This window comes from Pongo pygmaeus, chromosome 9, assembly GCF_028885625.2.
Source record: "Pongo pygmaeus isolate AG05252 chromosome 9, NHGRI_mPonPyg2-v2.0_pri, whole genome shotgun sequence".
In the NCBI taxonomy this organism is placed as follows: Eukaryota; Metazoa; Chordata; class Mammalia; order Primates; family Hominidae; genus Pongo; species Pongo pygmaeus.
In genome coordinates this window covers 33,084,486-33,107,789 of record NC_072382.2, presented here as the reverse complement: position 1 = coordinate 33,107,789, position 23,304 = coordinate 33,084,486, and the positions used below count along the sequence as shown (strand labels likewise).

The following is a 23,304-nucleotide window of genomic DNA, read 5'->3' as shown; positions in this document are numbered from 1 at the left end:
GCTTTGGGGTGCTTTCTTTCGAGAAAGGGCACCAGTTGTGAATTCAGAGGCTGTGGGGCCAGGCAGGTGAAATTAATGAAACAGGCTCACCCGAATGAATCCCAGGTCTGTGGCAAAGTGGGGAACACACGCCACCCACTTTGCTGCTACTTAGCTCCCATGGGTCACTGCTGTGCAGGAATGGGATACCATGTTGCTAGATCATTTGTTTTTTTCAAGATAAACCAGAAATCCAGATTTGTGTATTTGCAACCTTTGGCCTGGAAAGATCTAGCTTTCAGGGAAGGCAAGGCACTTGGAGGAGGAGGAGGCGAGCTCTCCCTGCCTTCCCCCAACCCTGGGGCCTCGCTGTTGTTGCTCTACCATCCAGCTAGACACTGAGGCCACACTTACTCAGCTCCGAGATGCTGCCCACGCAGGTGGCCAGGAGGGACTGCTCCAGCGTCCGGAGCTCCAGCTGGGCATAGGCATCGGCTCGCTCGTCATGGCCCAGGGACCCGCCGTTGTAGGGGCTGAAGTATGCGGGGAGGGAGAGGACACCTATGGGGAAAGAAGGCAGACACGTCACACTTAGGAAGGAGGGGAAGCTCAGTGGGCCCCAGCCTGCTGCAGGCAGGGCTCAGCCCTGCTCCCCTGTTCTTGACAGAGAGAGTTTCAGGAGGTAAAATCTCTCTGAGCCTCGAGGACTTGAGAACTTTGACGGTGGACGGTGCTATAGGGGCCAGAGTGAGAAGTAGCTCACTCGTAGCTGTGGTTTTAAGCACGTGGGGACCATCCTTTCTTGGAGGTATCCAAGAAACTGTCCTTCCTGGGCTCCTGGATCTTAGAAGCATTCATTCACTCACTCACTGAATATTTACAGAGTGCCTGACTCAGCCCAGGCTCTTGGATCATACAAGCATTCATTCACTCACTCGTTGAATATTTACAGAGTGCCTGACTCAGCCCAGGTATTGTGCTATACTTAGGGTTCTGGGGTGACAAAGAGACCTGACTTTGTTTTCGCGCAGCTCAGGGATGGCTGAGTCAGATGTAAATGCCCATCCTGACTTCCTGAAGGGCAGTGCTGCCCTGAGTCCTCTCCTTTCCCCATGCTGGGAGCAACCATTCAAAAGGGATGCTGCCTTCTCCACTTCAAGATGGGGAAGTGTCCTAGCCACGGGCCAAGTCCAATTAATGTTTTTCATTAACACTTCAACAGCAGTGGAGCAGAACTGTCAGAATCAATCCCAGAGGGTGACAGCCTGTAAATTTCTCCAACTCACTATGTGGCTTCTTAGAAAGCACCAGAAAAGCGAAATCAGATTGGTTTAAAATTACACGTTGGCTCTTAAGAGCATGTGGCCACAGAGATTCTAGTTGCAGTCAGAACCTAGATAGGGATTCCCAACTTTTGGTAACCACTTTCTTTGAGGGACAGATCTTCTTTTTCCAACACTCACCCACAAACCTTTTTTTTTCTTTTTTAAAGAAAAATACCCACAGGAATTTAATCACTTTGGAGAAAATCTCTGAAAATTCCTGGAGATAACTGGAGAGCACTGGGATGTGGCCAAGTCTGGGTTAGAAGTCCCTAAACACGTGTGACGTAACAAGGACAACAGCAGCAACAGGTACAGCAGACAGGGCTTTGGAGCAGAATGTTGGGGTTCGTAATTCTGGCTGTCACTTAACCAGTGGTCTGATCTTGGTCAGGTTACTTAGACTCTATATCAGTTCATCATCTGTTGACTAGAGATAACTAGAGTACCTAGCTCACAGGGCTGCCGTGAGGATTAACTGAGTAACTGGGGGTCAATGCTTGGACCAATGCCTGGCTCAGAGTACATGCTCTACCAAGTGCTGTTGCTATTATTTTTACTTTGTGCTGGGAACATAGGCTTCATTTACATTATCTCATTTATTCTTTCAACAACCCTATAAGGGCCAGGCACAGTGGATCATGCATGTAATCCCAGCACTTTGAGAGGCTGAGGTAGGTAAATCACTTGAGGTCAGGGGTTTGAGACCAGCCTGGCCAACACTGAGAAACCCCGTCTCTATTAAAAATACAAAAATTAGCCAGGTGTGGTGGCTAATTTTTGCATTTTAATACAAAATTAACCTGTAATCCCAGCTACTCGGGAGGCTGAGGCAGGAGCATCGCTTGAACCCGGGAGGCAGAGTTTGCAGTGAGCCAAGATCACGCCACTGCACTCCAGCCTGGCAACAGAGACTGTGTCTCAAAAACAAAACAAAACAAAACAAAAAACCCTATGAGATGGGTACTACTGGCTTCCATTTGAGATATTGGGCTACTGCCATTCAGAGACTTTGAGTAACTTGCTCAGGTAAGTGGTAGAGCTAGGATTCAAATCTGGGATGGACTGGCTCTACAATGCATGTACTTAACTCCTCTGTGAGCTCAGAGTCCACTGAACACATCACCAAAGCTCACTCATGGCTGTCCTTATGTGTGACTGGTGCATATGACAATATGGCTGTATTATTATTGCCCATTTCACTCATGGACACCCGTGCTGAACCCCATGTGTTTCTCTTTCTTGAGCAAATGCACACAGCAGTCTTCCTCCAACCCAGGGCCTCAGTGTGTTCTTTGACCGTTCTGCAGGTTCAGCTGATGGTCAGTCCTGCACTCCTAGCTTGACCTTACCCTGACCCAGGCCTCCCCACTCTCCTCCTGGCTGATGTGGTGGAGGTCCCCTCTCCACCTCCCTTTGCCTCTCCTGGATGGCAGCGACCCCTCTCATCACATCCAGCGCTGACTTAGCAAAGCACTGCTTCAAAGCACTTCCTTCAAGCTTTGTTTCTGTTGGAGGAGGAGGAAGAGTTCATGATTGGGCTCTCCCCCGCAACCCCCTGCCAGGGCCTCAGTCCCTAAAGCAGAAACTCTCCCTGACAGCTGAGTAACCAAACACATTGGGAAGAGCTGGCTGCAAGCATTAAAACAAGTAAAACAAAAGAGAAAACCACCCCAACTACAGGCCGAAACCCACGACAGGCCAAACAGCTGGGAGAGCCCAGTGCAGGCCTGACTCCTCCTCCTTTCTCCATTATTAATCTACAGAAACAACACTGGAGACATGTGGATCAAATTTACAGAGCTTAGGGTAAGGGAATAGGAAATTCAGCTGATTTGTCAAAGGATTCCCAGAGAGAAATATTATGTCAATGGAGCTAGTAACAGGAGCTGGCAGCTCCATTAATAATAGTTCCCATTTTCCCAGTCATCACCCACCAAAAGAGGCCTTCACTTAATACCGTGGCAAAAGTAATTAGGAACCTATTATTAATAATAGTAATTGATAGCATCACAACTTTTGCCTAGTACCTTTTGCTTTTAAATGACTTTTTACATCTAGTAATTTGTTCTTCCAGCAAGGGAGATAGGACAGTCATGATCAGTAACAACCACAGCTGACTTTTATTGAAGGCTTACTATGTGCCAGGCACTTACATGCATTATCTCACTTAACACCCCAGAACTGCAGGAGGTACTATTCCCACCCATCTTACAGCTGAGAAAACTGAGGCCTGAAAAGTTTAGTGGCTTGCCTAAGGTCACTGAGGGTCAGAAACGGAATGGGGACTAGAGTTTCAATCTCTTCTCAAGCTGCTGAAATAAATGACATTCTAACTTTGCTCACTTTGTCCTTTCTTGAGCTAGGCAGCGCCTAGGATAGTGGAGAGGAAAGCAGTTTTGTTTGGGCCTGAGGTTTGAGAGGAGGAAATTCAAAGTAAGACCCAGAAATAGGACTTTCCCTTTCATGGGTCTCCAGGCACCTCCTGCCAAGGGTTCCTGGAGGCCTCCCATGAAACTCTACAGACAAAAAGCTGTCTCTGTGACTCTCTCTGATCTTTGCAGAATGCAGTTCCACAGCTTGTCTTCCAAATCCGCTCTGTAAGAAAGTCTTCTCTACATCAATTCTAAATTCTCTCTCCTACATCAGCTCATTCCTCAACAGTTCTCACCAGAGATGGAAAATATTTTCTTTACATTCTCTTAACACCTCGATGTGTTCCTTTCCCCACACAAATTCCCAGCTCTAGGATAACGGGCCCAGGGCAAGATCATTCTAGGGAAAAGGAGTTAAAAAAAAAAAAAAAAAAAAAAAAGGAAAAACCATCTATTTTTTTCTATTTAGTAAAATCCTTAGAAAAAAATTCTTCCTATCATGATGGAGAAGAAAGCGTGCAGGAACATTTCCCTTTATTCCTTTATTAGAGGGAAGAGGGACAACCGCTCTGGAACCCTGTAAAAGCCACAGAGGGAACTGCATGCACCACCCTGTACCCATGACTGTGAGTGAATCTCGGAGTGTGGAGCAGTGAGCATGATCGAGTGATCCTTTGCCTCCCTCTTCTAAAACAGCAGCATTTCTGCTCAGTGTTGCACTCGAATGTGCTGCGGACTGTACTGAAGCCTCAACGTTTCTCAATCTCTACACAGAACCCTAATCTTCCATCACTCAACTTTATTTATTTATTTATTTATTTATTTTATTTTATTTTTTATTTTTTATTATTATTACTATTATTATTATTATACTTTAGGCTCTATGGTACATGTGCGCAACGTGCAAGTAAGTTACATATGTATACATGTGCCATGCTGGTGCGCTGCACCCACCAACTCGTCATCTAGCATTAGGTATATCTCCCAATGCTATCCCTCCCCCCTCCCCCCACCCCACAACAGTCCCTGAAGTCTGATGTTCCCCTTCCTGTGTCCATGTGTTCTCATTGTTCAGTTCCCACCTATGAGTGAGAATATGCGGTGTTTGGTTTTTTGTTCTTGCGATAGTTTACTGAGAATGATGATTTCCAATTTCATCCATGTCCCTACAAAGGACATGAACTCATCTTTTCTCTTTCTGGTTGCCCAACCCCTGAATCTCAGACTCATTATCTTGTTCCTCAAAGCCTCCACCTCCTCTTCCACCAACCCCTCTCTGAGTACAGCACCATGGCTACCCGGTTGCCCAGGGAGAGACCTGTGAGTCACCCTTATCAGCTCTCTCCCTTCTCATCCACTTCCCGTCAACTACCAAGCCTTGCTGCTTTTACCACCAACATATCTCAAAAATCCTTCACTGCCACCACCCTACTCAGGCTGCCATCTTCCCCTGCCCCCCTGGACCTGTGGCAGCCTCCTCACCCATCCCCTGCCTCCAGGCTTACCACACCCCTTACTCTGGTCACCTTGCTCCGGCTTTGTACTCTTCAATGACTCTCTGTCAGCCTCACGAAGAAGTCCAAACTCCTTTGCACATCTAACTATCCTTTAAGAATAGTTAGCATCCTGGCTGGCCGTGGTGGCTCAGGCCTGTAATTCCAGCACTTTGGGAGGCAGAGACGGGTGAATCACTTGAGGCCAGGAGTTTGAGACCTGCCTGGCCATCATGGTGAAACACCATCTCTACTAAAAAGACGTAGCCGGGCGTGGTGGTGCACACCTGTAATCCCAGCTACGCAGGAGGCTGAGGTAAGGGAGAATTGCTTGAACCTGGTGGAGGTTGCAGTGATGAGAATGTGCCACTGCACTCCAGCCTGGGCAACAGAGTGAGCCTCTGTCTCCAAAAAAAGAGAATAGATAACGTCCTTCTCTGCTTTTTGAAATTTAGGGAGGAGAGTAATTCTGCCGGTAAACTGGAAAATTTCCCAGCACCTCTGTTCCCAGCAGAGTTAGGAACCCTGTGCACACCTGATCCTTGCTTCTCTAAGCTACTTTTCACTCTGCTCTGCTCTAGCCCAGAGGGGTGGTGGTGGGAGTGGAGGGTAGGGGTGGGGGCGAGGATGGGGGTGAGGGGTAGGGGTGGGGGTGGTGGGTAGGGGTGGGGGTGAGGGTGAGGGGTAGGGGTGGGGGTGAGGGTGAGGGGTAGGGGTGGGGGTGAGGGTGAGGGGTAGGGGTGGGGGTGACGGGTGAGGGGTAGGGGTGGGGGGTGAGGGTGAGGGGTGAGGGTGGGGGTGGGGGTGAGGGTGGGGCCGGGGGTGAGGGGTAGGGGTGGGGGTGAGGGGTGAGGGTGGGGGTAGGGGTGGGGGTGGAGGGTAGAGGTGGGGGTGGAGGGTAGAGGTGGGGGTGGGGGTAGGGGTGGGGGTGGAGGGTAGAGGTGGGGGTAGGGGTGGGGGTGGGGGTGGGGGTGGAGGGTAGAGGTGGGGGTAGGGGTGGGGGTGGAGGGTAGAGGTGGGGGTAGGGGTGGGGGTGGAGGGTGGGGGTGGGGGTGGGGGTAGGGGTGGGGGTGGAGGGTAGAGTTGGAGGTGGGGGTAGGGGTGGGGGTGGAGGGTAGGGGTGGGGGTGGAGGGTAGAGGTGGGGGTAGGGGTGGGGGTGGAGGGTAGAGGTGGAGGTGGGGGTAGGGGTGGGGGTAGGGGTGAGGGGTAGCGGTAGGAGTAGGGTCAATGGTAGGGGTATGGGTGGAACTCTGGAGGAGAGCAGTCTGCTTCTTTCCTAAGTGATTCTCCACCAGGGCCCAGAGAGGGTGCCACTGAGTTAGAAGGGAAACCCAGTTCTCAGAAGACTGGGAAGCCGCCTTCTTGCCAGTTGCCAACCAGGAAGTGAGCTGAGTTTCAGCTTGCAGAGGCGCTGTCTCTTCCAAGCTGACAGAAGCTGGTGGACTGCACTTTGGGATGAAAAGCCAGACTTCTAAAGGGTTTTTAGAAGCAGGGCTTAGGCCAAAGGCCAAACTGATGGGGATTTCATTCCCTTCTCTGTAAACCACGGGGGTGGAATCTATGGCTTCTCAAGTCCTCCCAGCACCGGGATTCTAGACTCTGACCCCTATGTGTGCGACAGCACTCAAGTGCACCCCTGAAATCCTTTTTATCCCTTCTCATTCCACCATTTAACTTGTGAATTGTCAACAGTGGGAACACAGAGACCTTGTTTTTACTATTTCCTATGGTTTAATTTCCTCCAGAGCTATAACACCACCACTTTCCCCCATACACACACACACAACTTTAAATGTAAAAAAGATGTCCTTTCTGTGTAAAACTGGATAGGTTTATAGTTAAGCTTTATCTGACCATTCATCAAAAAGCCACCAAGACTGTAACATAATTGTCCTCCAGACTCAGCAACCATTACCAGCGCTCTCCCCAGACTTGTAAATGTTCTTTCTGGGGTAATGGGACAGTGAGTGTAGCACCATTTCTGCACCTGCCACCAACGGCTCCACTAGACCACTAGCTACCCGGCTCAGGGAAGCTCATGGCCAAGGCAGCCAAGGCCACTGCCTGTCCCTAGTTTCTTTGAAAGGAAAACCAGAGGGCAGAGGATTACTCCTTTACTGCACTTGCAAGGAAACTTGGCAGGGCGTCTTCTGCCAGCCTTCTTAGGCGCGCGGGAAGCTTGGGTGGGGTGCAATCCATAAGCTTCTGAAAATAAAAATTATACTGCCCCACTGAATGGTTTCCAAATAGCCCACATAAGCCAACCCTTTTTTAAAATTTTTTTATTTTTAAGTGTTTCCATTCTCTGATCTGGAATTTTATATATAGTACATTTAATGCCCAGTTGTTATATATTAGTCATGCCAGAACAAAGTGTAGAAAAGTTGAAGCATGAATAGTTTTCAGGGAGACCCAAATGGGGTGTAAGGACAGTCAATTCCTTTGTTTTTGTTTGAGACAGGGTTTTATTCTGTCACCCAAGCTGGAGTGCAGTGATGGGATTACAGCTCACTGCAGCCTCAACCTTCGGGGCTCAAGCAATCCTCCCATCTCTGCCTCCTGAGTAGCTGGGGTACAGGTGCACACTGCCGTGTCCAGCTAATTTTTGTATTTTTTGGAGAGATGGAGTTTTTGTCATCTTGTCCAGGCGGGTCTAGAACTCCTGGGCTCAAGCGATCTGCCCGCCTCAGCTTCCCAAATTTGCTGGGATTATAGGTGTGAGCCACCATGCCCAGCCAGGACAGTTAATTCTTTAAAAAAGCCCCCAAACCCTTCACTGAATAGTATTCCACATGACATTCTAAGTTCAGAGAGGCTGGGGGGATGGGTGTTGAGACAAGAGCAAGATGAAGGAAATAAGAGGAAAAACCTGAAGTGGAATGGAATATGCCCCAGGAGCTGTCAATCATCCATGTAAAGTGATTCATCAGGAATAATCAAGCCAGGCGTGGTGGCTCACACCTGTAATCCCAGCACTTTGGGAGGCCAAGGCAGGAGGATCACTTGAGATCAGGCATTCGAGACCAGCCAGTCCAACATGGTGAAACCCTGTCTTTACTAAAAATACAAAAATTAGTCAGGCATGGTGGTGCACACCTGTAATCCCAGCTACTCAGGAAGCTGAGGCAGGAGAATTGCTTGAAACTGGGAGGCAGAGGTTGCAGTGAGCCGAGATTGCACCACTGCACTCCAGCCTGGGTGACAGAGCCTGGGTGACAGAGTGAGACCCCGTCTCAAAAAAAAAGAAAAAAGGATAATCAAAAGGTCATCTAATACTTGGGCAAAACCCATCTCAAGATGTGACCATGATACTGTGAGGCCCAAAAGTTCAAATGGGGAGAAAATGCTGGGAGACAGGGAGAGATAAGGGGGAGTTTGAGAAGCAGGTTTTATTTATTTATTGAGACAGGGTCTTACTCTGTCATTCAGGCTGGAGTGCAGTGGTGCAATCTCAGCTCACTGCAACCTCCTCCTCCCGGGTTCAAGATGTTCTCCTGCCTCAGCCTCCTGAGTAGCTGGGATTGCAGGCACCCGCCACCATGCTCAGCTAATTTTTGTATTTTTAGTAGAGACGGGGTTTCGCCGTGTTGGCCAGGCTGGTCTCGAACTCCTGACCTCAAATGATCCACCTGCCTTGACCTCCCAAAGTGCTGAGATTACAGGCATGAGCCACTGCGCCTGGCCAGAGAAGCAGGTTTTAACCATGGCTAATAATAAATGGAAATGGACTACCATGCATTGAGTAGGTCCTTTCTGCCAGGGATTGGATGAATGAGCATTTGAAACCCTAGAAAGACCCTCGCAGTGGAGTACTATTACTAACCCCATTTGCCAGCAAGGGACACTGAAGTTTAGATGGGCTGAGTCACTTGACTGAGGTCCACAGCTAGAAAATGGCAGAGGTGGGATTTAGACCCAGTGTGTCTGATACTGGAGTCCACACTGGCTCAGTCCGAAGGAGGAGAACACGAGGCTCTCCCCACGCCAACTCAGAGACAGCACACTTCCTTCAGCACTCACCACCCCATCAGCACTGTGCTTTCCTTCTTTTTCTAAGGTCAGGAAATTAAAAGCAAATAACAATTATGCTCCACTTAATACTTCATTCTGGCTAAGTTATCAGAACACCACTGGCAAAATGTGGTCTTCTGGTGAAGTCAGGCCCAGGGCCCAGGAGCTCACTGTTAAACAGTAAAATAATAACACACACTTAACAACTGCCTAAGAAGCTGGCAGCCACAGAACCCAGGGTGAGATAAAAGGCTGGCAAAGGGTGATGTGCTCAGGGCCAGCAATCCCAATTTTCCTAAAAAAGAGTGGTACAAAGCAAACCTCACCCCGAACACCGGGCTGGATTCACTTCCCCTTGGAATCCTTTTGGCCTGCTGGGGGTGCACCTGCTTGTGGAGTTGGTGTGGGGCTCCCTCTCTCCCCTCCAGCTGGCTCCTCCAATTCTCAGAGGGGCTCCAGCAGGGTGAGAATTTAGAGGGATAGAGGAACCACTATAAAACTCGACAGCCCTGGCCAGACTCAGTGGCTCATGCCTGTAATCCCAGCACATTGGGAGGCCAAGGCAGGTGGATCACTTGAGGTCAGGGGTTTGAGACCAGCCTGGCTAACATGGTGAAATCCCCCATCTCTACTAAAAATACAAAAATTAGCTAGGCATGGTGGCGGGCGCCTGCAGTCCCAGCTGCTCAGGAGGCTGAGGCAGGAGAATCACTTGAACCAGGGAGGCGGAGGTTGCAGTGAGCCGAGATCGCTGCCACTGCACTCCAGCCTGGGCAACAGAGCGAGACGCCGTCTCAAAAACAAACAAAACTAGACAGCCCCACAAGTGTGGCAAATTTGGAATCCCCACTGGGAATGCTGGCTCACTGGCACTTTGGTGATTCATCTATGGTAAATATCAGTTCTGACACAGACCCAGAGGATGCCTATCAGGTGCCTGTAAGAAAACTAGCAGAGATCTTACATTGCTGTTTAATTTTTTTGAAGCAAAAACCTAATAAAATGCCATCTGTTCACTGCCATTTCTCCTCTTTGCAAAAGAGTAAAAAATAAAGCCAGCATAACCAAGCAGATCAATTTCAGGAAATTAAACCTAAAGGTGAACCCTGGAAAAACCAGTGCAATAGTCACAACATTGGGCAGTGTGGGGCAGAAAACTAACATTCGAGCTACTGAGCTTTTTCCTGTGGAAAAATATCTCTGCGTTATTTAGAATACTTTTTAAGAGATTCTGGGTGGCCTCTCTCCAAAGTATTGATGTAACACATCAAGAACTTAGTGACCCAGGGAGCATGAGTCTTGGAACTACCGCCTCTTTGAAAAGAACAGTCTGCCACATGACCACGGTCCTTTGTCATACGCTGTCCTTGACCCACAGTGGGTAAGCACACTAATTCCTGTAAGCCAACGACAACACAGAGCCACTTTTCTATTAAGGCAGCACATTCAAAACACACACACACACACACACACACACACACACACACACACACAAAGTAAATGGAGAAATTAAGGATGGAGATGAAGCAGGCGTAGACTCAGTACCCTAAATATCAGCCTTCTTCCCAACAGCCACCAAAGTAAGAGTGGTGCACTTTATGCTAGGGTCATAAAAATGCTTTCTGGCCTACTATGCTTTCCAAACTTTTTATAATGAATATGGCATACTGGCATAGGAATAATGACTGTTTTGAGAAATATGAGAGAGGGGATGAGATGTAATTAGAGGCAGAGGAAGGTGACAAAATGTTTCTTCTGAGCAAAGGAACACCCATAATTTGAATTATGGTATAACATTTGTTATCTGAAGTTAAATTTTTAGATAAAGAAAAAAGTGAATGTTAAAAATACCACTTTCTTTTTTTTTTTTTTTTAAGTCAGGTTCTTGTTCTGTCTCTCAGGCTGGAGTGCAGTGCTTCAGCCTTCCGAAGTGCTGGGATTACAGGTGTGGGCCACTGCACCCAGCCAAAACTCTTGCTATTATCTTGTTACCTAAAAAGAGCCTAGAATTTATTTCTGCATGGTATACTTTTAGATGATTCTTCTCCCATTATTCTTCATACTTTTTAACAAAACTAATATTACAATCATTATGAGCTCATGGAGGTTAAAAAAAAAAGGTACATGAAAGGAAAACCTGGTTATTTTACAGAGATTTTACCAAAAAATGAGGGGGTACTGCTTTTGGAAGAAACTCAGGGAGAACCCATTCTAAATTGCTAACCAGTAGATGAGACATTGTCTGCATGCGTCATTCCAAGTATTTATCAGCCGGCCCCTTCACCTGGCCCCAGGTGGTGGTGACTCAGGCACTGCATCACCAAGTGGGACTTTCTGTGGCATCTTGCTGATGCTCTGCCCTGCCATGTACCTACTGCTCTGAGCCTGTGTGATCATTCTACAGCTTCAGTGGCCGAATTGCCACTGGTGGGAGAGGAGGCTGGTTGCTGCCAATGCTGGGCAGGGGGTGACAGAGGGAGAGGAGGCAAAGCCGGTGCAGGGAGTGACAGTTGAGCTGCATCCTTCCCCTGCTAGGGATCAGTGCTGCCAGGGAGAGAAAGAGGGCAGTGGGTGTGACCTCTCAGTGCCAGCTCAGAGAGGAAGAAAGGGATCAAAAGAGCACAAACACAAGTCACTCCTTGAGAGTTTAAGGAAAAGATGCAAACATCACAAGGCCCAGGGCAGATGGCCAAGATGTTTATTAATAGAACATGAGTATATTCATCAGAGAATATGCATCAGAGATTTACTGCACTGGAGTCCTGCTTATAAACATAACCTGTTTCAATCAGCTTCGGTTCCAATTCCAAAAGGGATTGACCATTAGACTCTTCAGACAATTAAAGGGCATGAGTCAGAGGGATGAGGTTCAAAACCCAGCTCTGCCACTTACTAGCTGTGTGACTCTGGACTAGTTACTTAACCTCTCTGAGCCACAGTTTGCTTCTCTGGATAATAGGACTAATCATACTTCCTAATTCACAAGATTGAGCATTAAAACAGGTTATGTAAATAAGCACTTAGCAAAAGGCTTGGCACACAGTAAAGCGTATAGTAAATAAAAATATTTTTATTAATAGCCTGATTCCTAGGGCTGATGGCTTCAAGACAAAGAAGCCATCAGATACTATATAAAAGTTATTATCACTATTAGGAAGGAGGGATGGACCCAAGGCCACTCGATTCTGTTATTTTCTTGAAGGCCACTAGGTTCCACAGTGATTAAAAAAAAAATTGTGCTTTACTCACCACAGATGGCTCATTTATTCCATATTCATTCACTCATTTATTCAACAACTGTGTAATGATTACCTAATAATACACCAGAAGCAGCTATGCTCTGGGGATATGAAAGTGAATGAGGGTCACTACCCTTATGAGGTTGGCAGTCTAGTGGAGGAGGGAAGACAGTATGCCAGCCAAATAAATATTGGATACAAAGGGCTGTGATGCAGTCAGCACAAGGAGTCCAAACTAAGGATCTCTAAGCCAGGCTACCTAGGCTTGGTGGTCAAGGAAGGCTTCCTGGAAGAAGGGATACCTCAGTTGATGATGAGCAGGTATCAGTCTGCTCTGAAAATCCTCTGTGCTCTGCCTGTTCATCCCTCCCTGCCCAACCCCTGGCAACCACTGATCTTTTTACTGTCTCCATAGTTTTGCGTTTTTAAGAATGTCATACAGTTGGAATCATACTATACATGGCCCTTTCCGATTGGCTTCCTTTACTTAGAAATATACATTTAAGGCCGGGTGCAGTGGCTCACACCTGTAATCCCAGAACTTTGGGAGGCCGAGCCAGGCAGATCACTTGAGGTCAGGAGTTCAAGAGCAGCCTGGCCAACATGGTAAAACCCCATCTCTACTAAAAATATTAAAATTAGCCAGGCGTGGTGGCAGCTGCCTGTAATCCCAACTACTCAGGAGGCTGAGGCAGGAGAATCACTTGAATCTAGGAGGCAGGAGGTTGTAGTGAGCTGAGATCTTGCTGTTGCCCTCCAGCCTGGGCAACAAGAGCGAAATTCCATCTCAAAAAGAAAAAAAGAAAGAAAAGAAATATACATTTAAGTTTCCTCCATGTCTTTGCATGGCTTGACATTCCGGAGGCAGGGCTTGGACATGAGACCAAATTGAGGACTAGCTAAAACAGGTCCCAGGCAGAAGCAGCTTTCCATTAAGACACGCCCACCAGTGTGCCATGGTTTGTTTACCATTTCCGCGGCAACACCTAGATGTTCCTGCCTCTTTCCATGGCAATGACCTGATAACCTGGAAGTTACCAACCTCATCCTAGAAATTTCTGCATGAGCCACCCCTTAATTTGCATAGAATTAAAAGTGGGTACAAATATTACTGTAGTAGTAGTATGGAACTGCCTCTAAGCTGCTATTCTGGGCACACTGCCTATAGGATACCCCTGATCCACAAGGAATAGTACCTTTGCTGCTGCTGTAAACTGCCACTTCAATAAAAGCTGTTTAACACCACTGGCTCACCCTTGAATTATTTCCTAGGCGAAGCCAACAACTCTTCTGGGATAAGTCCTAATTTTGAGGTTTGCCTGTCGTGCATCATCAGCTCATTTCTTTTTAGCTCTAATAATATTCCATTGTCTGGATGTACCACAGTTTATCTATCCATTCACATATTGAAGGACATCTTGGTTGCTTCCAAGTTTGGCAATTCTTAATAAACCTGCTATAAATAACTGTGCACAGGTTTTTGTGTAGATATAAGTTTTTTTGTTTTGTTTTGTTTTGTTTTGTTTTGTTTTCAGACAGAGTCTCACTCTGTCGCCCAGGCTGGAGTGCAGTGGTGTGATCCTGGCTCACCACAATCTCCGCCTCCTGGGTTCAAGCGATTCTCCTGCCTCAGCCTCCCGTGTAGCTGGCATTACAGTCACCTGCCACCATGACTGGCTAATTTTTGTGTTTTTAGTAGAGACGGGGTTTCTCCATGTTGGCCAGGCTGATCTTGAACTCCTAACCTCAAATGATCTGCCTGCCCCGGCCTCCCAAAGTGTTGGGACTACAGGCATAAGCCACCGTGCCCAGCAGATAAAAGTTTTTTAACTCCTTTGGGCAAATACCAAGGAATGCAGTTGCTGAATTGTATTGGTAACATACACTTATGAGTAAGTAAGGAACTGCCAAATTGTCTTCCAAAGTGGCTGAACCATTTTGCATTCCCACCAGCAATGCATGAGAGTTCCTGTTGTTCCACATCCTCACCAGCATTTGGTGGTATCAGTGTTCTGGATTCTGGCCACTCTAATAGATGTGCGGTGGTATGTCCTAATATTGTCATCGTAACTTGCAATTTCCTAATGACAGATGATGTTGAACATTTTTTCACAAATTTAGTTACCATCTGCATATCATCTTTGGTGAGATGTCTGTTAAGATCTTTGATCCATTTTTAAATTGATTGGTTGTTTTCTTATTGTTGAGTTTTAAAAGTTCTTTGCATATTATTTAAGGTAGCAATCCTTTATCAGATGAGTCTTTTGCTGCAAATATTTACTCCCAGTCTGTGGCTTGTCTTTTCACTCTCTTGGCAGTGTCTCTTACAGAGTAGAAACTAATTTTGATAAAGTACAGCTTATTGATTCTTCCTTTCCTGGATTATGCTTTTGGTGTCTGGTGTCATATCTAAAAAGTCACCATCAAACCCAAGGTCATCTAGATTTTTTTCCCGTGTTATCTTCTAGGAGTTTTATAATTTTGTGTTTTACATTTAGGTCTCTGATCCATTTGAGTTAATTCTAGGAAGGGTGTAAGGTCTGTGTCTACATTTATTTTATTTATTTATTTTTGCATGTGGATGTCTGGTTGTTCTAGCACCATTTGTTAAAAAGACTATCTTTAGCTGGGTGCAGTGGCTCATGCCTGTAATCCCACCACTTTGGGAGGCTGAGGTGGGCAGATCACCTGAGGTCGGGAGTTCCAGACCAGCCTGACTAACATGGAGAAACCCCATCTCTACTAAAAATACAAAATTAGCCGGGGGTGGTGGTGCATGCCTGTAATCCTAGCTACTTGAGAGGAGGCAAGAGAATCACTTGGACCCAGGAGGTGGAGGTTGCTGTGAGCGGAGATTGCACCATTGCACTCCAGCCTGGGCAACGAGCGAAACTCCATCTCAAAAAAAAAAAAAAAAAAGACTATCCATTGTTTGCCTTTGTTCCTCTGTCAAGATGAGTTGACTATGTTTATGTAGGCCTATTTCTGGGCTCTCTATTCTGGTCCATTGATCTATTTGTCTAGGGAAATTTACCATGCTGTTCTCATCATTCATTCACTTATCCAAATATTCATCACATGCCTACTAATTACACCAAGCTTAGTTAGTGCTAGGAATACAGAGGTGAGTAAGACCCAGTTTTCTGATCTGGAGGGGAGGAAAAACATGTACACAAATAGTTTAAGTAGACCATGAAAAATACTAGAGGAGGAGTCTGTAGTAGGAATAGTCGTGTGCTGCATTTTGGCTAGTGACAGACAGCATATACGATGGTGGTCCCATAAAGTTATAATGGAGCTGAAAAGTTCTATCACCAGCCAGGCATGGTGGCTCACACCTACAATCCTAGCCCTTTGGGAGACCAAGGCAGGAGGATTGCTTGAGTCCAGGAGTTCAAAGCCAGCCTGGGCAACATGGCAAGATCCTGTCTCTACAAAAGATTTAAAAATTAGCCAGGTGTGGTGGCATGCAGCTATGGTCCCAGCTGTGGGAGGCTGAGGAGGGAGGATTGCTTGGGCCCAGAAGGTTGAGGCTACAGTGAGCCACAATCATGCCACTGTACTCCAGCCTGGACAACAGAGCAAGACCCTGTCTCCAAAAACAAACAAACAAAAAAAGAGAAATTCTATCACCTAATGATGTTGTAGCCAACATAAGATCATAGTGCAATGTATTACCTTTTCTATATTTAGATACACAAATATGTACCATTGTGTTACAGTTGTCTACAGCATTCAGTACAGTAACTTGCTGTCCAGGTTTGTAGCCCAGGAGCACTTGGCTATACCATATAGCCTAGGTGTATAGGAGGAGGCTATACCATCTAGGTTTGCATAAGTACACTCTATGATGTTCCCACAACAAAATCACCTACCCATGCATTTCTCAGAATCTATCCCTGTCATTAAGCAATGCATGGCTGTAGTAGAAACTTGGAAGGACAGCCTGAAAAGAGGACTTTTGCTATGTGCTGTTATGGTCAGCAAGGGAGGAAAAATAACAGGATGTTTCAAAAAGCCCCCATTTACTCAAAGAACTCCAAAGGGATTTTATAGACTTTATGAGAAGCAAACACTCCCTGGTTATCTCATGGCTGAGCAACAATATGCAATACCAGAGGGACTGAAGGGGTGGAGGAGGTATAGGGAAGGAAGCTAGTTTATTGTCCCAGTAGGACACTCATTCCCAGATGGGTACATCCTGCCAGAGGTCACTATGTCATTCCCAGCATCTTGGAGGACATTATGATCTTTCCCTGCAAAGAAGTAAGAAAACGATCACTGGACACTTGAAACTGGGCTGACCTCTCAGTGACCTAGCCAGCTCCATTCCTTCTTCTCCTTGGCTGACATGCCTTTCTGTCTAGAGTGGCCATGCAATATGCCAGGAGCCCTGGTGGACATCTTCCCAGGCTCTCTTATGGCCGTGCCACACAGTTCTGGACAATGAGACATCAATTCAAGACTTCAGGGTTTCTGGGAAATACTACTTCTCCTGATCAAGAGGGATAATCAGCTCTCTGGCTGGCAGGGCTTTTGCTCTTCTTATTGCCTCGACTGTGACACACTGTTTGAAGAAGGTGCAGCGGCAGCCACTGTGTAACCAGGAGGCAGGACCCTGCTATGGCTGAAGCTGTTCTCAGAGAGTAAGGCCAGAACCAATGTGCTGAGGATGGCAGAGCAAAAGGCAGAAAGAGCCTGGCTCTCTCGCAGTCTCACCCAGCAGCTAAAAGACACCAGGCACTGCCTATCCCTGAAACTCTTGTTGCAAAAATAAAATAAATAAATAATAAATAAATAACCCCCTGTTGGTCTGTCTATCAATTTGCTAGGGCTGCCATAACAAAATACCGCAGACCGGGTGGCTTAAATAACACATTTATTTTCTCACTGTTCTAGAGGCCTGAAGTTCAAGACCAAGGTGTTGGCAGGGGTTGGTTTCTCACGAGGCCTCCCTCCTTGACTTGTAGGTGGCCCATTCTCTGTCTATGTCTTCACAGGGTCTTTCTCTGTGCCTATCTGTGTCCTAATCTTTTTTTTTTTTTTTTTTTTGAGACGGAGTCTCACTCTGTCATGCAGGCTGGAGTGGATTGGTGCGATCTTGGCTCACTGCAACCTCCACCTCCCGGGTTCATGCGATTCCTCTGCCTCAGCCTCAGCCTCCAGAGTAGCTGGGACTACAAGCCATGCACCACCACGCCCGGCTAATTTTTGTATTTTTTTTTTTAGTAGAGACAGGGTTTCACCATGTGGGCCAGGCTGGTCTCGAACTCTTGGCCTCGTGATCCGCCCGCCTTGGCCTCCCAAAGTGCTGAGATTACAGGCGTGAGCCACCACACCCAGCCAATCTCTTCTTCTGATAAGGACATCGGCCATACTGAATTAAGGCCCACCCTCATGACCTCACTTTAACTTCATTACCTCTTTAAAGACTTCATTCCCAAATACAGTCACACTCTCAGGTAGTGGGAGCTGGAATTTCAACATAGGAATCTTGAGATGTACACAGTTCAGCCCCCAAAGGTCAGGTTTTCTGTGACTTGCAGATGAAGTGATTCCCCAAGTCTCCAAGGATCAGGCTGAAGTGACTGCTCAGAGTACACTGTCCAGCCTGGCTGGCTGTACCCATGTCCCTCAGACTATGGAGAACAGAGTGGCTCTGGCCAAGTCCCCTTAGGGCTTGAGGTGGTGATGGCAAATCTAGCCCTCATTCAGCTTCAATACGGGGGCTCAAAGCTCCCCTCATGGGGCAATCCTCTGGCCAGAACATTCACCTGCTGCTAGGCAGTCTGTGGAGTCCCACTCACTCACCGTTCATTTTAATTTAAAAACTTGGCTGGGTGCAGTGGGTCATGCCTATAATCCCAGCACTTTGGGAGGCCAAGGCAGGTGGATCACCTGAGGTCAGGAGTTCGAGACCAGCCTGGTCAATATGGCAAAACACTGTCTCTATTAAAAGTACAAAAATTAGCTGGGCATGGTGGTGCATGCCTGTAATCCCAATCCCATCTACTTGGGAGGCTGAGGCAGGAGAATAGCTTGAACCTGGGAGGTGGAGGTTGCAGTGAGCTGAAATCATACCACTGCATTTCTGGCCTGGGTGACAGGGTGAGACTCCATCTCAAAACAAAAAACAAAACAAAACAAAAAAACCATTGGTTCGGTCTGGAAAGGTGGGACAACTTGAAGCGAGGGGTGGGGCTTCCAGGTTATAGGGAGATTTAAAAATTTTCTGATTGACAATTGGTTGGAAGGGTTATCAATAGAAAGGAATGTCTGGGTTGCATAAGAGGTTGTGGTGGCCAAAGTTTCATCATGCAGATGAAGCCTCCAGGTAGCAGGCTTCAAAGAGAATAGATGATAAATGCTTCCGCTCAGACTTAAGGTCTGTGTGGATATTAATGCCAGAGAGGTATAGTGAGGCATGTCCAACCCCACTTCCATTCATGGCCTGAACTAGTCTTTCAGGTTAAATTTTAAGAGTGCCCTGGCTGTGGAGGAAGTCCATTCAGATGGCTGAGGAGCCTTAGAATTTTATTTTTGGTTTACAGAGCTGTAAGCATCCGAGTGGGAGGTGAGGAGCCTCCTCCTCCACCTGGAGCCCTGTAGAAAGAGGTTACCTTAACAGGCCTCAAAACAGGCACCCTCCAGCTTAATCTTAATTTGAAAACCAGCTCTCAAAAATGAAATCAAGCTACAGGGACATGCTGAGTTGCATATGCAGTGCCTGTGGATAACAGACTTTCCCTCCCAGAAGCCTCTTAAGGCTGGATGTGGGGCTGTGCTTTGCAGAAAGGCACTGGAGACCTCGGTACACTGACTTCTAACCCTGGGCTCGCACATAGGCCTACCCCGAAGGAGTCCTTGCCTCCCTATGGGAAAACTAGGGCTCTCGAGTGCTTTGCACACAGAACCAAAATAGGAAGGTCTCCCTCTAAGTCTCCCCAGTTTCTGGGGGAACGACAGAGCCTGCAGCAAGCTCTCCTGGGAAGGTGGGCCTTTCCCTGGGGAGCACCTTCTCGCTGCCCTGGGCACAGAGGAGTCTTGGCCTGTCTGCACAGCCCTAATGTGACCCTGTGTATTTAAACTGAAACTTTGGGCTTTGGCCCAAAGCCCCTCGCTGTTTGTTTTACAAACTCCTACTTATAGTCTCAAATTAGGCTCATTAAAAAGCCAGCTCCCTGTGGGGCTATAAACGTCACATGGACAAGCGGAGAGTGAGTTTACGAGGCTGGCGGTGATCTGCCCACCAACACAGCCGAGGACCGAGTGGAAACAGTGAATCAGCCTGTTTCAGCAGAACCTGTTTCCTCAGCCCTCCCGACTGGAGCAGAGGTGGCAACGTCCCAAAGAGGCAGCCCCATCGGTCCTTCCAGGACAGCTGGCCTGGATCTTTCCTGGATCTGCACAGCACAATTGACAGAGAGGAAGGCTGTACCCCCAAATTCTCCCCTCTCCTGCTCCCCTAAGACTTTTCTTAGTTCTTGATTTGCAGTCTCCCCTGCGCCACCCCATTCCATTCACATTTGCCCCGTAATCATCATTAGGAGCGTAGGCCGCTGCTACCTCCCTCCCAACCACACACACACTCACTCATGCTTTGAGCAGACTGACCCTATCTCTGCATGGGGTGTTGCTCCTGCCTGGGTGGCCCATTCTCTAGCTCTGGGAACTGTCACCCCTGCTTTGCAGCTTGGGCCTCGCAGGCAGCAGGCCTGGGGGATTGGAGCACAGAGGAAAACGGTCTCCCGCGCCCGGCATCAGCCTCATTACTCAAATTGCTGACTCGCCAGCATGCCTCCAGTTACATCAGAGCTGCAACACTATGTTGCCTCCAGCGAGATCTGACTGTCCACCCCTCAAGCCAACTGCCAGAGGGTGAAGAAAACTACTAGAAAGTTCTCCTTATTTCTGTCTTTTTGCAGCTTCCACTCTCTGGTACTGTGTCTACACCCTGTAAACCCAGCTCCAGTCTCAGCCTGTTCACTACCCTCTTAAATCCAGGAGCCCAGGACCTCACGTATAGCTTCAGGGTATGCTGTGTTTGTGTCCATCCTGAGTGGTTCAGAAGAGACTAAGAGGATCATGCCCCTCTTTCTGTTTTTGTTTATTTTGAGACAGGGTCTTGCTCTGTTGCCCAGGCTGGAATGCTTTGGCACAATCTGCTCACTGCAGCCTTGACTTCTGGGCTCAGCATTCTGAGTAGCTGAAAACTACAAGTGTATGCCACCACACCCAGCTAATTTTGTTTATTTTTTTGGAGAGATGAGGTCTCACTATATTGCCCTGGACTCAACTCCTGGACTCAAGCAGTCCTTTTGCTTCGGCCTCCCAAAGTACTGGGATTATAGGTACACGCCCAGCCTAATTTTAATTTTTTATAGCAATGGGGTCTTGTCCTGCTACCCAGGCTAGTCTCGAACTCCTAACCTCAAGCTATCCTCCCACCTCAGCATCCCAAAGTGTTGAGATTACAGGCGTGGTGTACCCCTTTCTGGATACTGCAATGCTGACGACTGCAGTTTCAACACTGGCGGCCTCCCCTCTCTTTGACCATCCTTTCTTTCTATCAAGTGACCGGCCGCTATGGTCTTCATAGAGCCTCCGCCGACAATGACGTGTTGGTTAAAAGGCACCAGCTCATGAGTTAGGTGGACCCAGCCTTGCAGGGTGGCCTCCAACAAGTAACACCACTTTTGAGCCTCAGTTTGCTCATCTGCACAGTGGAAATAGCACCTACTCTCAAAGACTGAGGGCGAAGATCAAATGAGACGACGCATATATGTACTCAACACAGTCCCTGGCAAAGACTGGGCATACAAAAGACAGAAGGCACCATTGTCTCTAATCACCACTGAACTCTGCCCCTCTCCTCTGGTTCTCAGGCTTGAGGTAGGAATGATTTGAGATAGTGGTAATCTTTTTTAATGAGGCTTTTGGCTAAGGAAGGGCAAAAACTATATTTTTCTTCATACTTCCTTCTTGCTGTCATCTCTGCAGTTCACACAGTTCCAAGACCGTGGTAGGTGCTTAATAAGTATAAAAAATCCATGTTCAGAGAATGTGGATTTATTTTAGCTTTAAATCTAAACTTGAGGTATGCGGTGAAAACTGAGATATGACATATTCTCAATATTAAAACAAACTAGAATAATAGTTCTGACTTCAGATGGCATTACAAGTTAAAGGAAAAGCAATGTATTCATGACACCCATCTCCTCCAATTGCTCAGCTAATGAGGAGGTGGCCGTCAGGGAGGGCAGAGGGCAGAGGCTGACTGCTCTGACGCGTTAGAGCAGAAGGGGAAAGAGTGGGCTTGTCAGCCTGGTCTCCAGCTCTAGCCCTGGTCCTAGGCCAAAAGCCAGCCTGGGGAGCAAAGCATTAAACTGTCATGCTGCAAGACCCCGCCACTGTTATGGCTGAAGTCGCCGGCTGTAAACAATAGCTCAGACTCCACACAGGGCTTGTAGACTGCAGAGCCCACCCTCTTGGGCTCTAGCTTTCCTATTCCCTTCCCTTAAAAAGAAAGAGCTAGCCAGGCGCGGTGGCTCATGCCTGTAATCCCAGCACTTTGGGAGGCCGAGGTAGGCAGATCACCTGAGGTCAGGAGTTCGAGGTCAGGAGTTCGAGATCAGCCTGACCAACATGGAGAAACCCTGTCTCTACTAAAAATACAAAATTAGCCCGGCGTGGTGGCACATGCCTGTGATTCCAGCTACTTGGGAGGCTGAGGCAGGAGAATCACTTGAATCAGAAAGGCAGAGGTTGCGGTGAGCCGAGATCGCGCCATTGCACTCTAGCCTGGGTAACAAGAGCGAAACTCCATCTCAAAAATAAATAAATAAATAAATAAAATAAAAAGAAAGGGCTGGTGGGGTGGGCAGAGAAAAGGAGAAAGAAGAAAGTATCTGAAAAATAAGGACCTGTGTTACATGAGTGCTTTGAGCTTAGAAGTCCCCGGACATTCCAAGTAACTATAGGTTTTAGAAGAAGCCACTATCAAGCCAGGTGCGGTGGCTCACACCTGTAATCCCAGCACTTTGGGAAGCCGAGGCAGGTGGATTGCCTGAGCTCAGGAGTTTGAGAGCAGGCTGGGCAACATGGTGAAACCCCGTCTCTACCAAAAATACAAAAAATTACCCAGGTGTTGTGTGCGCCTGTAGTCTCAGCTACTTGGGAGGCTGAGGTGGGAGGATTGCTTGAGCCTGGGAGGGAGAGACTGCAGTGAGCCGAGATCACACCACTACTCTCCAGGCTGGGTGAAAGACTGAGAGTTCATGAAAAAAAAAAAAAAAAAAAAAAAAGCCACTACCTATTTGATTTTTATTGCCTCAAATAAACATTGGGAATGGCTTGGCAGGATGGGCCACCACTGCCCCTCCTTGATCCAGAGCCCAGTCTCCTGGAAGGGATGTTTTAAAAGAGGAGCTCTCCTTTGGGAATGGAAAGCAAAACCAAGATCCCGTCACACAAATGAGGAAGCTGCCTCCTTAAGGAGCAATGAATAAGTGCAGACTACAGGCAGGGTCAGTACAAACTGCCTAAGGACTCTGTGACATGATGGTATCACCGCTTTACCATAAAACATGGACAATAACCTGAGAAGTTAAGCAACTTGCCCAAGACCACGGAGTGGACCATGCTCCTCACAACACCAGTATAGAGAAACTGGGCTCAGCGTTCATGAGTCCAAGTAGGCTGTTTTTTCAAAATGAGATATAATACACATACTATAAAATTTACCCTTTTAAAACATTTCATTTGCTGTTTTTAGTATATCAGAGTTATGAAACTATAACCACTATTTAATTTCAGAACATTTTCATCACCCCAAAAAGAAAACATTTGGTATGGTATGGGTATGGTAGCTCACAACTATAATCC

At 47.3% G+C, this 23,304-nt stretch overlaps 1 protein-coding gene across 1 annotated transcript in view; it reads right to left on the bottom strand.

The window, feature by feature from the left end:
• Window positions 1-23,304, bottom strand: part of ABTB2 (ankyrin repeat and BTB domain containing 2) — a 207,481-nt gene that overhangs the window by 53,998 nt on the left and 130,179 nt on the right. The window contains exon 2 of the mRNA XM_054440770.2: window positions 394-540. Coding sequence (XP_054296745.1) covers window positions 394-540 — 147 coding nt within the window. The remainder of the gene's footprint in view (window positions 1-393; window positions 541-23,304) is intronic.